This window comes from Aspergillus candidus, assembly GCF_002847045.1.
Source record: "Aspergillus candidus strain CBS 102.13 unplaced genomic scaffold BDW47scaffold_3, whole genome shotgun sequence".
Classification (NCBI taxonomy): domain Eukaryota; kingdom Fungi; phylum Ascomycota; class Eurotiomycetes; order Eurotiales; family Aspergillaceae; genus Aspergillus; species Aspergillus candidus.
In genome coordinates, this window is record NW_020194008.1 from 551,590 (window position 1) to 565,789 (window position 14,200).

General features: G+C 52.4%; 5 protein-coding genes across 5 annotated transcripts; 3 read left to right on the top strand and 2 right to left on the bottom strand.

Annotated features, from left to right (window-relative positions):
* BDW47DRAFT_42758 (endo-1,3-beta-glucanase Engl1) lies at window positions 1-3,117 on the bottom strand. Its single transcript, XM_024819007.1, has 6 exons — window positions 3,085-3,117; window positions 2,450-3,037; window positions 679-2,400; window positions 559-620; window positions 240-499; window positions 1-175 (listed from the first exon to the last, which is right to left on the bottom strand). Exons 2-6 carry the CDS (start codon window positions 2,903-2,905, stop codon window positions 150-152), a joined length of 2,526 nt encoding a protein of 841 aa, XP_024675922.1. The 5' UTR covers window positions 2,906-3,037; window positions 3,085-3,117; the 3' UTR covers window positions 1-149.
* A 1,407-nt stretch (window positions 3,118-4,524) lies between these two features.
* BDW47DRAFT_98782 (UTP14 family protein) lies at window positions 4,525-7,849 on the bottom strand. The gene is made up of 2 exons (XM_024820724.1): window positions 5,003-7,849; window positions 4,525-4,941 (listed from the first exon to the last, which is right to left on the bottom strand). Exons 1-2 carry the CDS (start codon window positions 7,718-7,720, stop codon window positions 4,759-4,761), a joined length of 2,901 nt encoding a protein of 966 aa, XP_024675923.1. The 5' UTR covers window positions 7,721-7,849; the 3' UTR covers window positions 4,525-4,758.
* A 142-nt stretch (window positions 7,850-7,991) lies between these two features.
* On the top strand, window positions 7,992-8,991 carry BDW47DRAFT_98783 (mitochondrial 54S ribosomal protein mL41). The gene is made up of 2 exons (XM_024820725.1): window positions 7,992-8,250; window positions 8,346-8,991. The coding sequence occupies exons 1-2, from the start codon at window positions 8,068-8,070 to the stop codon at window positions 8,553-8,555; spliced, it is 393 nt and encodes a 130-aa protein (XP_024675924.1). The 5' UTR covers window positions 7,992-8,067; the 3' UTR covers window positions 8,556-8,991.
* On the top strand, window positions 8,569-8,991 carry BDW47DRAFT_42772 (uncharacterized protein). Its single transcript, XM_024819008.1, has one exon. It carries the CDS (start codon window positions 8,655-8,657, stop codon window positions 8,925-8,927), a length of 273 nt encoding a protein of 90 aa, XP_024675925.1. The 5' UTR covers window positions 8,569-8,654; the 3' UTR covers window positions 8,928-8,991.
* A 458-nt stretch (window positions 8,992-9,449) lies between these two features.
* Window positions 9,450-13,769, top strand: BDW47DRAFT_98784 (HECT-type E3 ubiquitin-protein ligase). Its single transcript, XM_024820726.1, has 2 exons — window positions 9,450-12,647; window positions 12,707-13,769. The coding sequence occupies exons 1-2, from the start codon at window positions 9,618-9,620 to the stop codon at window positions 13,376-13,378; spliced, it is 3,702 nt and encodes a 1,233-aa protein (XP_024675926.1). The 5' UTR covers window positions 9,450-9,617; the 3' UTR covers window positions 13,379-13,769.
* The last annotated feature ends 431 nt before the right edge of the window (window positions 13,770-14,200 follow it).

The window sequence follows — 14,200 nt, forward strand, 5'->3', positions numbered from 1 at the left end:
TGCCTCCCTCAAATGGACTGATATTCAAAATTAAATACATAACCCGTATGGCAAGAAATTGGACACGAAGTAAATAACTGGTCTCACAAATATGTTCTGAAACGGTGCAGAGAACTGCCTCCCAAAAAAGAAGAAATACCCAAATCCTACTAAGAGGAGGGACCGCCACCGAGGCCTGTATTTACTGAGTTAGTATCTACCCACTGGCTAGAGCATGAAAAAGATAAGACAGCACTTACCGGCAGCAAAGGCGAGAGAATAGGTCCGCGTGGTGCCCCCATCAATCCAAGTGTAGTTGAAGTTGCGCTGGGCGAAGAAATCCCACGACGCTTTGGGGTCGATCAGCGCCAGGTTCGAATACAGCACGCCCTTCCAGCCTCCTTCGACCTTTTCGGCCGGGGTGGTGGCGTTGTGTGCGAAGAGGGCGTTCCACTCTTCTTTCACGAACTTGGGCCGGCGCGCGTACACGGAGGCGGGCAATAGTGGGAGCATGTGAATGCTTGATATCATTGTCAGTATTTCTGAGAGGGATGGGGATGGGAGGAAAGGGGTACTCACCCATGGACGTATTCCAGGTTGCCTCCGAAGTAGGTGGTGTGGTCGACCTTGTTTTCGAACAACTATGCCATGGTTAGTTCATTGCTTAATGCATCGTGAGTGGGATGAGAGGGGACTTACTATGCCGGTGACCTTGTTGGCGATAAAGTCGGCCGGGTGGTTCTTGTTGTCGCTTTCCAGGAGGAAGTAGTTGTGCAGGGTGCGTCGCAGGATTCCCAGCATCAGATTGCCTCGGGCTTCCATGCTGGCGTCGCCCACGGTCTTACCCCAAAGCTTTATGGCGTAGGCAAACATGGTATCTTCAGACGACGACTCCTGGTCTTTACCATCGAAGGACTCAAAGAGGCCCTTGGCCCATGAATGACCGTGGAACCAGTCGAATCCCCGAGAGAACGGGAAGTACGGGTCGTTGCCGGCCGCGTTTCCTGCATCACGGACGAGCATGTTGACCCAGTCCTTATTGTGTTTGACCCAGGCCGGATCAAGCTGTCCTATGACTGCGGCGGCATGGATGAAGTAGCCGTAGTGGAAGTGGTGGTCATTGTACAGGGTGTTGCCAAAGTCCGCGCCCACGTCCCCACCGTCGTAGCTGGCCGAAGACACCACGCCCTTCCAGACGTTGTCGTAGACGAGTGGGAATTGCTGAGTGTTGTTGACGAATCGGGAGAAGGCGTGCTTCAAGTCCTGCAGCGTGGACGATGCAAGATGAGGATCTCCGCCAATCTTGCTGACAGTATGGACCAGGATGGCATATTTGCTCAGAGCCTTGCCGCTGAAATACATGCTGTTCAGGTCACTTTCTTTGCTGACGCTGTTGTTCAGATCCTTCCGAGCCGCGTCCAGGATCACTTGACGCGCACCCTGAGAAATTGCACTAATCCTCCCGGTACTGAGCGACCGGGTTTCGAGCCCCAGGTCAATTGGAAGGTCTGGTTCGGTCATCGTCCATATTTCTCCAATCACCGCGGTTGCGTTGCCCTTGGTCGTCGTCCGAAGGGTGATGTTCGTCATGCGGCCCTGCGTGCTTCGGTCGAAGGATTCAACGTGATGAGGAAGAGCGAACATGATCAAAGGTATGTTCTGCGCATCTTTGCCGGCCTTGGCCCACATTAGGTTGTACGTGCCGGTCTTGTTAGAGACGTTACCTGCCACGGCGCCCTCCAATGCGAAGACACCTGCGGAGTTGTCGTACAGTTTCTCTCCTGAACGTCCGGCCGGATTCTTCGCCACCTGAATCGTACCTGACCAACCCCGCGGCCCGCGAAGATCCGTGGAGGACTCCAACTTCAGATCAGGGTTCTTCCCGTCATCTGGGGTCAGATAAAGCAGCCAAGTGGCATTGTCTTCCAGAGTTATGATGTATTTGAAGATTCCGTGCCTCGGAGATCCGGCAGACACCACTTTCTTATAGTGGACACTGCTCTGGATCACCGGCTGCAGGTCGGAATAGACCCCTGAGACATAACCCATGCCCTGCACAACGGGGAAGGTGATGCTTTCGTTTGCTCCATCCTTTGGCCGCAGGACAGCATTGGCAGAGAACGGAAGCGGATTCTCCGTATCAAGTACGGTTGAGTTGCGCAGCTCCGTTGCCCCCAGGATGATAGACTGGATGCCGATAGGGTTAACATAGAAAGAGACTGGGTGGCCCGGAATCTTTTCATTCTTTGGCCCTTTCGCCACTCCGCCCTCCACATGGGTGATACCCATGCCCCAGCTAGCAAGGTTGCCAGTGCCCTTTGCCCAGGCTAACTCATATGGATGTGTAAACGTCGCGTTGGTCTGTGTTCCTAGAAATAGACCACTGTAAAATTTATTGGTTTCGATAGGTACCTCGGATTTCTATTAAAGTTAGCGTCGCACCACCTCGGCGGTCTCATGTCAAACTTACAATTCCTTTCTTGGGCACTGGATGATCGTCCCGTGCCGAGATCGTCCGTGGAATGGGACCCGTCGCTACGGGCTGAAAGACATCTTGGGCGTTAGACATTGCGGTGATAGAGGATGACGCCGTGGCGATGGGAGCCTTTGTGTGGTCTTGGTGTGTTGCGCTGGGCTTCTCGTCGGCAACGGAAACCGGAGTTGGCTCCACCGCAGAAGCAGAGGAGACGCCGACGGTGTCTGATGCGGTGCCCACAGGTTTACCGTGGCCCACGGTCTCGCTAGGTCTACCCGTGGTAGAGCTAATCGTTGGCTTAGGAATCCCTATGGTATGCACGGCCGGTAGTTTGTGTTCCGGGCTCCAATAACCTGGCTTGGGTTTAGAATACGCCGGAGAGGGAGTAGCAATAGGTTTGACGTTATGTTTCGGTCGATTCAATCCTCCAGGAATCAAATTAGGTAGCATCCAATTTATCCAATCTTTGGGATGCGCGAAATCGTCAGCTAGATTGTCTGTTCCAAGAGGGTTGTGCGAAAAAGGTGTAGGTGTTGCGTGCTGCCAACTATGACCGTCACGCTCTAGACTGGTAGGATAGAACTGATACTTGTTAGCAAATAGTTAGTGTAGCATAACGGATCACTTACACCATGTGTCTCTGGCCTCAGTAATCTAGCTCCCTTCGTAGCAGGAGGGTACTGAGTCTTGAAGGAGGTTGACGAGCTCGGAGTTTCAGTTGGCGCTGGGCTTGAATGAACTCCCACTACAGCAAGTAAGATAGTTAGCACCAGAGAAAGTCTCCAGGTCAATCTGGGACCCATGTTGGCAGCCATAACGCAGCAATAGGTTTCAAGTTCCCAGGTTATGGTCGTGAGGTGCGTGACAAGTCGTGGCCAACACTACTGTGCACCACGGCTGACCAAAAGAATGGGACCGATACAGAACAGTAGCACTAAGTCATAAAACCAAGGATATCTTATCCAAGAACGACAATCCAAAAGGGGTATCAAGAGGTATGTCCTTCTTTGTAGAGTCCAGTCATGTGTACCGAAGAACACAGTATGGCTTCAACAAAAGGGCCACCACACGTGGGAAGGGGGTTGACAAGGTTGAGATGCACATTGCAAGTGGGCAAGACGGAAAAGATCCCAGTTTATATAGGAGAGGACAGCATGGCTTACCAGGAGTCGATCTCAACAGACTAATGGATTCCAGTCACGGCCGGGGAATCACTTCTAACCAGATGGATAATCACCTAGAATCGCGTGAGTGGCCATAACAGTAACGTGGATCATAATAAACAGCATTCACCAGGGTCTCCAAATACGAAAACAATGTGGGGGGGGAGGGAGTGCGATGAGTATGGAATGCTACTAGTGAGTCCTTCCCTCATGATTACAGAGTGGAGTGACGCATGTCCATCCACATGCAACAGCACATGCACTGGAGAAAACTCGATGAAGGAACAGGGGAGACGGAAAGAAATAAAGTTATCAAGCACTTACACAAACACTTCAACTAGTTGTGTTGCAGTAATCAGGAAAGTGACCAGGGTTGAAGTTGTTGTATGTTCCAGACGGGATGGAGTCTGATAATTGTGGAGCCTGAATGATAGTCAGTTTTAAGGCAGCTAAAATACCCCACGTGAGTCTTTTACTTCTCTCGCTGGACCATTTATGGTCTTTCGTCTTTGGATTTTGTATATTGGATCTTGAGAGCTCCATGTTAGAGTTTTTTGATATTTCATGACCCAGATTATCCCTAGTTCAGGGGGTCATCTTGCGTGTCAAGTGGGGATATCTCTGATTCAGTGCATTCCAATCCCTGTGTGGATCACCAACTCAATCCTCAAAAGTATGAAATGTGCCCATTCCTAGGGTTATTGATCATTGAATATAGTCCATGAACTATATTATTACTGTATCTTGATGATTCTGTGGTGGTTGATGGATGTAATCCAGATGACTGTGTAATTGTCTAATGAATAAGAGATAGTTTAAAGTGATAGGAATGGGATGATAGGTCAATGAGTTCAGGTGATCAGGTCATCGAACCCTTCTCTTTAATTCACGGAGGGTATCCACAATGTCAAGTACACGCTAGCATCACTCCAGGGTCAGGGGTCTCTGGTAAGGACACATCTGGTTCTTTGCATCTGAATTAAAATGAGACTTTTTTGATGGTGGTTGATATGAACTTTTTCTATCATCATGGATAATTACATTTCATGATCAAAAAGTGGTATCTGACTAATCCTGCTGACTCTTTTCCCCCTGCCAATCCTGGAAGATATCCTCCTCCCATGTCGATAGTCGGGTATCTTATACTGTTGGCTTCTCCATGGGCTTGATGACGCCCTGCTTGACCATCACGCGAGGCTTGGTCGCATTCTGGAACGTCTCCTTGGTGGTCCACTCCGGTCCGATGGGGAGTCGGAGAGACCTCTCGTACTGGGCCTTGCTTTCGAATTCGTGAGGAAGCTGAGTAGCCATGTACTTGTTGTTCTAAGCGGGAGAAAGTTAATATGCTGGTTCCTCGTCGTGTGACCACTAAGGGATCCCTTACCTTCTTGACTCGTTTCTCGTTGATGATGACGCGGGCGAGTTTAGCATCCTTCCGGTCCTCCGGCTTCACACCGTCAACCTTGGTGAGGAAGCGCTTCTGTCGCTTCTGTTGCTTTTTGCTGACCCCTTCGCCGGCCCAGCTACCCCATCCGGGCAGGGTATTGTCGATGACCTGGTCATCTTCGTCGCGGATAGTGTCCCGCTTCTCAAGTTCGAAGTCTTGGACGACCTCGTCGCCAGCGAATGCGCGTTTCACGAGGTCATGGTTCTTGAGAAGCACCGGCACGCTCTCCTCCTCGCTGTCATCCTGAGGTTCCAAGTGCTGCTTCTGGGTGGATGCAGAAGGTGCCTTCTCCTTTTTGGAGGCTTTGCGAGACGACTGGCCGCTGGGCGCCGCGTTGTCAAGGTTGATGTCGACAGTCTGCTGGTTGTCGCTCACCACAGGTCGACGGTTATTCCTGGTCGTTTGCACCAACCAAGGGTTCTCTTCTTCGGTAGGAGGTTCAACAGGTTCAGGAGCCTTGGAGAGGCCACCGCGCGGTTTGTTAGCAGACCGACCCGGCTTTGCGTTATTGCCCTTGCGGTCAGTGACGACTTCGGCATCTTGCTCGGCGGCATCAGCTTCGTCATCCGATCCTAATGGCTCCTCAAACTCATTGTGGAGGAGTGCCTTGGGTTTCTGCTGTTGGCCAGATTTGTTTTTATCTGAGTGACCAAACTTGCGCCGGCCAACCTCCGACTCTGCCTCGGACTGCGATTCCTCCCCATGAAGTTCTCGGTTGAGCTTCCGAATTTCAGCGTCGTTCTGGGCTTTCCGAGAGGCCTCGGCATTCTGCATGAACTTCATGGAGAGCAGCTTTGAATGGGGGCCCTTGAGTTCCAGCTCCCCATCTTCACCGCCCTCGAGCTTGCTGAGCTTCTGGCGAAGCTTGCGCTTTTCGGCATCGGAATCAGCTTCCTCGTCCCACGGGTTCTCTTCCTCAGACTCGGAGCTGGATGATCCGAGATAGTCCTCGTCACCGCGGGTGGCACGCTTGCCTTCGATCCTCTTCCGCAGCTCTTCCTCCCTGAGGGCCATATCGGCGGCACCCAAACGCGCTTCCTCGTCCCAAGCAGTCCGTCCAGTCTGCTTCAAGCTCTTGGCGAACTTACTCTCCTTGTGCTTCAGACCCATGCGAGCTTCCGCTCTTTGACGCTCAAATTTCTCACGATCCTCTTCATCCGGGTCCACGCCTGCATCAAGGAGAGCCTGTCGTTCCTGCTGCTCCAACTTCTCGCGTTCCTTGCGGTGCACCCGGCGGTACGACTTGCTCTTGATCTTCTTGATGCGTTTGGCACGGACCTCCTCCCGGAAGAGTAGATCGCGACGCTGGCGTAGTTCCGCCCTGCGAGCGCGAATCTCCTCGATCGGAAGCTTTCGTGCCTGCAGCTCCTCAAATTCTTGAACCTGCTCTTCAGCCGACTTTCCCTTATTATCCGTCAGACCACTCTCGACTAGAATGTCTTGAATGGCGTGTTCAAGGTCCGTCTGAGGCTTCGTAACGTCGATTCGGTGCGTCTGCTCGGCGTCGGGGTCGACTAGGGGAAACATAAGGTGTTCCGCTCGGCGGTTGGACTTGACCGTCTCCAGCCAGCGATCCATAGTTTCTTTGCTCTTTTCGTAGGCTGCCGCTCGGTCCAACCGATCCTGCTGGCGTTTCGCCAGAGGTGCGTCGAGTTTACCCGGGATACCGGATGTTGTTTTGTTGGCGGGAGCGGTGTCGACATGTTTGAGAGAGTTCTTTAGGCGCGAATCCGTAATCGAGGGCATGAGGTCCGCGATAGTGAGTTTCTGTGTAGAGGACAATCCGAATTCTGTCGGCGCAGTATGCTCGTGTTTTCCTCCCTTCTTTTTGGTCCTGTCGGTAGCACCCGTACCCATAGAGTTCACGAAACTCTGCAATTTGGCAAGGCCATGTTCATCCACCGCGTCCTCATCGTCGGACATGTCGAAGTCGCTGTCTTCGTTGGATTCACTGTCTTCCTCATCCTCATCATCTCCCTCCTCTTCCTCTTCATCTTCCTCGGACCCAAAGTCTTCGTCGCGCTTTGTCGATTTCGAGCCAGCCTGTGCTTCTTCTTCTTCCGCAGCAACGTTCATGTCCCAGGCAGTAGTCAAGTCGATAGCATCCTCCCCAAGATCGTCTGAATCTTCGTCTTCGTCTTCATCCTCCTCATCCTCATCTTCGACATCCTCGGACAGACTGATCGGGCGACTCTTCTTCTTGGACTCCGCGGGCTTCGGTTTCGCCTTAGACTTCGGCTTCCCACTACCCCGGAACGTAAAACCTTCAAACCGCTCCTCATCACTCTCACCCAAAGCTTCATCACTGTCCAATTCGCTATCGTCATCACTGTCGACGTGCCCTACTCTCCACCGGCGACCTTGTCCGTCGCTGCCCGCATCGCTATCTGACCCGTCGCCTCCAAACCGGCGGCGCTTGTTGTCCGGGCCATCTCCGTCCGATTCTTCCTCGTCGCTGCCCGCCGCGTGTCGCTTGCGGTTGTGCTGTCCGTACTCTTCGCCGAGCCGGTTGCGCCGGATCTTGGGTTTCACAGGGAACTGCTGTTCGGCGATCGCGAGGGCGTTCAGAGCCTTGTTGGGTCTCTTTCTGGGCTGTTGCTTCTTCTTGGACGAGTTGTCTTTCGGCCCGCGCTGCTGGGTTTGTTGGCGAGGCATGATTGCAGTTTGTTTTACCCACTGCAAATAACGGTAGAAAAATAAGTCAAGGGTTTAATAAAAGATAATAACCCAAGTTCTTCAGCATATAACTGCTCTGAAGAACATGTGGGGTGAGGTTGTTGTCACAGTCGACTTTTTCTCTTTCCGATTCTACTTTTCTGCCCGGCAGAGAAAAAAAAAAGTCAGTCTTGGCGGTCCGCGGAGCCCACTAGCGCCGCCGCCCGACTTTCAGATCCTTCTTCCGTCCGACCATAGATGGATATTCCTAGGTAGATTGAACCGCCAATTGTCCTCCGCAACACCCATTACACGCACCTACAGAATCCACGCTTTCGAAAACCAACATGTTCAAGCCCTCGCAACCGATGATGGCGCGCCTGCGCCTGACCACCAAGCAAGTCGGCGGTGGTTACTACAAGGGAAACCGAACCGGAGCGATGGGTTTCTTCGCGAAGAACGGCACCTACGTGATCGACTGGAAGAAAGTACGGACTTACGCCGTCCCGGAGGGTCTGGATGCATTCAAGGTAGGCAGCTTTTTTCCTAGCGGACCCCCCGATAATGGAGCCCAACCCCCGCGCCGCAAATGGATGGATCTTTACTTACAATATGGCGCATCTAGCTCACTCCCTTCGTTACGAAACTCATGGCGCCCACACAAACCCGGTATACGCAGGATCTCGAGCGCAATGGGCGCAAGATGACCGTTCCGCGCGCCTTCGGTGGAAAGGACTACTTGGACATGTGGGCTTCGGATAACGGGCAGGAAGTCCTTGAGCAGGAACGGTTAGAAAGCGGAGCGGCTGAGAAGGGCGCGAAGTCTAGCCAATAGTTGAGGTTGTTGATGGGGGAGGAAGACTTGTGAGGAATTGGTTTGGACGAGACGCTTTATCACGATGCGAGAGTGCAAGGCACGCGTGGATTGTCGACTATGGGCGCATACACCGTGGTTTTGATATCTTCATTTTCTCTGCCTAGCCTTTGTGCGCGTTCTCGGGGTCCTGTATCATATGTACAGTATGGTGTTTGGTATATTGAGGGGATCTTGCTGAGACAGATGTGTCTGGGTCAGGGCTGGACTACAGCACATGGACAGGAGGTCCCGCTCTGTGGTTACCGTCCATATGATGGATGGTGGATATTTTGGGTATTTTGCAGGTTAGCGGCGCATTATTGGTCTTTGCATTTCAGCATACTTATATGATCTTTTTTCAGCTCTAGATATTTGAGAGTAACAGGCAAGTATGTTTTGTCGACATGGGGATTAATTGAGATTGTGGTCTCTGTAGTTTCTTATGAGTACACAATCTTTGTAATAGACAGACAGACCATCTACATATACTCTAATAAAGTCAGTCCAGATGTGAAGTGTTTGTGACAAGGGCACAACGGTTAAAGGTGTCGAATATATATATATTCGTGGTGTGAAGATATTACTCTACATGATATCCCCAATAACTGATCCCCGTCATACAATACAGAACAATCAACACAATCAATATAATAAAATCAACAAATTCCAGAAACAACTGGAAGAAAAGTCATCATAAATTAAGTGGCTTAACAAACGCAATCGGTGGCGTCGTGAGAGCGTGGCAATAGCTGCCGATAGCCTGGTTTAGTGTACCCGTCAGATAGCAAGCGGTGCGTGTGTATACCGGTGGGAGCCCAGCTGCCAAACCATCCTATCTATCTTGCAACCCTGGAGATATGTCATACATGCCCACCTAACCCCATCCACCCATCCACCTCTACACCCCCCCCGAACCTTCACCCACTCGTTTCTTGCGCTACGGCATGGGGATGTTTATGCCCTCTTGCTCCACTCTGTCAGACTTTTCGTCAGCCTGTTGTAAAGGTCGGAGTACAAGAACGCAACGAACCACCAAGAGCGATGTTTCAGTCGTTCACGGGTAACGCCCGCCGGCCACGGCAGGTGAATCTGGGTGGCCGGAATACGAATCCTTTTGCTGCATACCCCCCAGGAACAACCGGACGATCAAATCCCCATGGCGCAGGCCCGCAAAACACCTTAGCGATTGCTCAACAAGAACGGATACATAGACAACAGGAGAGGGACCGGTTAGGGGCAACCCGGACATTACAACGGGCCTGGCGGGGCCACCAGAGCAGGAAGACAACGCACAAGAAATGGCGGAGAGAGTGGGATGCCCTGGAACAGCAACGGGCGGAGGGTCTTCCTCCCTTTGAGGATCTGGCCCGTCGCTCGGACGCATCCTTGCAGCCTCCTGCTCGGTACGGGACGGCTGCAGAATGCCTGTCGCAGCTGCGACTGTTGGTCCACTTCATGGAGCCGCGGAACAGCGGTGATATGGTCCGTCTGGTGTATTTTTCCAGCGCTTTCCAGAAAACATTGAACGAGGTGCCTACAATTGCGACGGAGGGCGACTGGACCACTCCTCTGAACCGTTTGGCGACACTCACTCTGCGGGTCTTACACTTGGCCTTGTCGCCCACGGTCCCTCCCTTTGTCGTGGGTGAGCTGTTAAGACTGCTGCTGTTTATGACCGGGTTGATGCCGAAGCAGATGGCACGGCTTTCAAAGGAGTATTACGCTGTCATGGTTCTCCTTACTAGGAACATGGAGGATGTTTCCCGCAGGTACCATCTCTCTCGGGACGACCTTGTCCAGAGTGTTTTGGCTCTACTGAAGCCGATCACTTCTGAGACGCTTACCGCCTATGAATGGTTCGCTAGGAGCTACCTGACGGTCCCGGACCTCACATCACATTTGGGGACTTTGGATGGGCTGGCAAATAATATCAATTATAAATTGCTCACTTCCGCCTTGGAACCTCTAGTTTCCCAGAACGGTGGCCAGAGTCGGAATGTGGAAAACCTTGACGCTCGTCTTTGGCTCCTGGCTTATTTCATCTTTTTCCACCAGTATGCCTTGGGGCACCAGGCGGTGAACCAGGCACCGGAGCCGGCGTTCGTCAAGGTCGTGTCGGAACTACTGAACTCCACAGCTGTGTACATATCACGGCGTCTGGAGCTGGAGGAAACGGGGGAGGTCGACGAGTCAACAACAGAGACACGACCTCTCCATCCGTTCATCAAAGAGCAGCTGTTTAGCTTGGTGAACCAAAACCGGATCACGGGACTCCTTTCACAGCTTCAGTCTACTCACCTGTCCCAGGGGGATTTCGCAGATACCGGGTCTGATGCATATAGAGAGGCCAAAGTCCTTGCCACGTACGCATTGACCCTGCTGCGTGTGTTCCCTCGACGGGGCGATGATATACGGATGTGGTTATACCTAGGATCCGCCACCTCCGGCTATGCGGCGGTCGGTCAGCCTGGCCCCAGGATACCGGCGATCAAATATTTCTGGAATGCGTCTCGATCGGGTAGAATATTCGCAACCATTAGCCAGGACTCCAACAAGGTCTTGGCATTGTTGAAACCCATGGACGAGACGAAAGACGCACGGTGGTCGACCATGTCCCAAACCGAGAGGGATGAGGAATGGATGATCATTCTGTTGTTCCTGGAACTTTACACCTTCGTTCTGAAAGTAATGGACGACGAGGAGTTTTTCTCAAATGAATCTTCCTTCACGGCCTCGTCGAACACCCGTGTCTCGTGGACCAAAGAAAGTGCGTTGCCTCTGAAAGATATCAAGGACCTGACGGTGTTCTTGAAGAATCTGGCCTTTACCCTGTACTGGAACTCGGCGGACCTGAACGAAAAGGAGCCCATTCAGGGCACCGCAAGCAACATTCGCAGCTATTTCGGCTCCTTCGCCGCACCGTCGGATTCGATTACCAGTGTGAAGGATCTTGAGCTGAAGAACAAGGAGAAAGGACTCCCTGGAGTGACAGGGATCCCCCTCGACTACTTCAAGGGTCTAGTGACGGGCCTCCTGAGGATGGTACATGAGCGCGATTCGAGACGCAAGTTTATGCCTGATGGCCACTGGCTGATGACGAACCGCTTCGACATGGAAGGCTTCATTCCTGCCGTTGTGGCGGAGGAAGAGAACCGGCACCAGCTCCAGGATGAGGACGAGGAGGAAGACCCGGACGACCTGATGGACGATTCTTTCTATGATTCTTCACTGGGACTGGTGGGAACCGGTCGTGCCCAGCAGACCCGCCGAATTGAGGCCCTCCGGCGACGGCAGCAACAAGCGGCTCGCCGGAAGCAGCTTCAGGCCGTCGCGCCCCGCCTGGAGATCCTGAGGAACATGCCGTTCTTTATCCCCTTCCATACTCGCGTGCAGATCTTTCGCGAATTTATCATCCGGGACCAGCTGCGTCGACGACGAGGGGTCATCGACCCGGACCTCTGGCGCATGTCGGTGGCCCAGGCTTCCATGGGGCGAACGATCGACGGACACCCGCCCCCGGTGAATATCCTCAATCGACACCACGCCGATATCCAGCGTGAGAAGGTGTTTGAAGATGCGTTTGAGCAGTTTTACGAGCTGGGCGAGGGGCTCAAGGAGCCGATTCAAATCACCTTTATTGACAAGTTCGACACGCCCGAGGCTGGGATCGACGGTGGGGGTGTGACGAAGGAGTTTCTCACAAGTGTTACCAGCGAGGCGTTCAAGTCGACCAGCGAGCTTAACTTGTTCGAAGAGAACGACCAGCACCTGCTCTATCCCAACCCCGCGGCCGTCGAACAGCGCCGCGAAGCCCTGCGGCAGTTGCGGATCCCTGAGAACAGCCCCGAGTGGAACGACCACGTCCGCGATTTGCTCCGGCGGTATGAATTCTTGGGACGGATCATCGGGAAGTGTCTATACGAGGGGATCCTGGTGGACGTCAACTTTGCTCCGTTCTTCCTGCTCAAATGGGCTCTCACGGGTGGCATGGGCTCGGCCCAGCGGGAGACGGCGTATCGTGCGAACCTGAACGATCTGAAGGACCTTGACCAGGCACTTTACCAGGGTCTGGTAAGTCAAGCACACCGCCGTCTTTGTGTTCAGTAACGACTAACTAAGATCAACTACAGCTACAACTCAAGAACTACACCGGCGATGTGGAGGACTTTGCCCTGAATTTCACCGTGACCGATACGATCCCCCTGCCGGACTCGACCAGTCGCACCACCACGCGCGACCTGAAACCTCACGGCTCCGACATCGCAGTGACGAACCAGAACCGACTCGTGTACATTTCGTACATTGCGCGCTACCGTCTCCAGGTGCAGCCTGCACTGCAAACGCACGCCTTCCTGCAAGGGCTAGGCCAGATCATCCAACCGTCATGGCTGTCCATGTTCAACCAGGCAGAGCTCCAGACTCTCGTCAGCGGAGAATCCGGCGACATCGACGTCTCAGATCTGCGACGGAACACGCTCTACGGGGGGGTCTACACAATCGGGGACGACGGACAGGAGCACCCGACGGTCCAGCTCTTCTGGGAAGTGATGGAGAAGATGAGCAACGAGGAGCGACGGAACGTCCTGCGGTTTGTGACGTCGACCCCGCGCGCGCCCTTGCTCGGATTCAGCCATCTCAACCCGCTTTTCAGCATCCGCGACTCGAGCATGGACCAGGACCGGCTACCAAGCACAAGCACGTGCGTGAACCTGCTGAAGCTGCCGCGCTACACGAACGCCGACACTTTACGGGAGAAACTCCTCTACGCGGTCAACTCGGGCGCGGGGTTTGATCTGAGTTAAGACACTATGGATGATTCATGGGAAAGGATGATGAACGATGCACATAGACCGCCGACCACGCATGATGTGAATGAATGGCGGGTTGCATAGCTGAGGCGTTTTTTTTCTTTTTTTTTTCTTTTCATTTTTTGACGGATGGCTGATTTCACTGATGTTACGATTCGAATTGCTTCTATTTCCATTTCCCTCTATGTTGTTTCTTTTCTTGTTCTCTTTCTTCCCCCTGTTCTTTGAGGCCCTAGTTCATGGACGGTTGTTGTGTCATGTACGCAGGGGCCCAACCGTTGCATTCCTGAAATTGACGGTTGTCTTCTTTGTCGGCATAACATGGGAGAGGCTATGTAAATATGGTCTTAGGCAAGTGAGATGAAAATAACATTCTTTGACATGATTTCCTTTCAACCGTACTCCATGAGTCTGAAAGCATGACGATAAGCGCAGTCACCTGACATCACACATTGATAAGACAGAAAAAAAATCAAAGAGAAGAAAGAGCCCTGGATGGAGACTCCACGATCATCTATACTCTGTAGGGTTTAGTGCCTGACTGGGATCCAAGGAAAACGTTTGAATTTTTTTCCCGAGTTCTGGAAAAGAAAAGAAAAATTCGAAATTGTAACCAAGGATAGAAAATGATAATAATAAAAAGTACTAGGGAGAAAGAAAGAACGAAAGAATAAAGGCGCCTGAGGCAGCAATATCTGAAATTTCAATCGTTCTTCCTGTGAAAATAAAGAAAAAACGATCAAAAAAAAAGTGAAAAGAAAGAAAGAAAGAAGAAGCTAAACCGGATTCGGCCTTGCTGCTTCTCATCCAGAATTC

What these genes read in the sequence shown, in the direction of transcription:
- BDW47DRAFT_42758 (XM_024819007.1), bottom strand. Translation starts at nt 2,905, where the DNA reads ATGCTACCTAATTTGATTCCTGGAGGATTGAATCGACCGAAACATAAC. An exon ending in AACCTGGAATACGTCCATGG is followed by an intron (nt 500 to 558) that starts GTGAGTACCCCT and finishes AATGATATCAAG; the next exon opens with CATTCACATGCTCCCACTAT. An exon ending in TTCTCTCGCCTTTGCTGCCG is followed by an intron (nt 176 to 239) that starts GTAAGTGCTGTC and finishes CAGTAAATACAG; the next exon opens with GCCTCGGTGGCGGTCCCTCC.
- BDW47DRAFT_98782 (XM_024820724.1), bottom strand. Translation starts at nt 7,720, where the DNA reads ATGCCTCGCCAACAAACCCAGCAGCGCGGGCCGAAAGACAACTCGTCC. An exon ending in ACGAGAAACGAGTCAAGAAG is followed by an intron (nt 4,942 to 5,002) that starts GTAAGGGATCCC and finishes TCTCCCGCTTAG; the next exon opens with AACAACAAGTACATGGCTAC.
- BDW47DRAFT_98783 (XM_024820725.1), top strand. Translation starts at nt 8,068, where the DNA reads ATGTTCAAGCCCTCGCAACCGATGATGGCGCGCCTGCGCCTGACCACC. An exon ending in AGGGTCTGGATGCATTCAAG is followed by an intron (nt 8,251 to 8,345) that starts GTAGGCAGCTTT and finishes TGGCGCATCTAG; the next exon opens with CTCACTCCCTTCGTTACGAA.
- BDW47DRAFT_42772 (XM_024819008.1), top strand. Translation starts at nt 8,655, where the DNA reads ATGGGCGCATACACCGTGGTTTTGATATCTTCATTTTCTCTGCCTAGC.
- BDW47DRAFT_98784 (XM_024820726.1), top strand. Translation starts at nt 9,618, where the DNA reads ATGTTTCAGTCGTTCACGGGTAACGCCCGCCGGCCACGGCAGGTGAAT. An exon ending in AGGCACTTTACCAGGGTCTG is followed by an intron (nt 12,648 to 12,706) that starts GTAAGTCAAGCA and finishes GATCAACTACAG; the next exon opens with CTACAACTCAAGAACTACAC.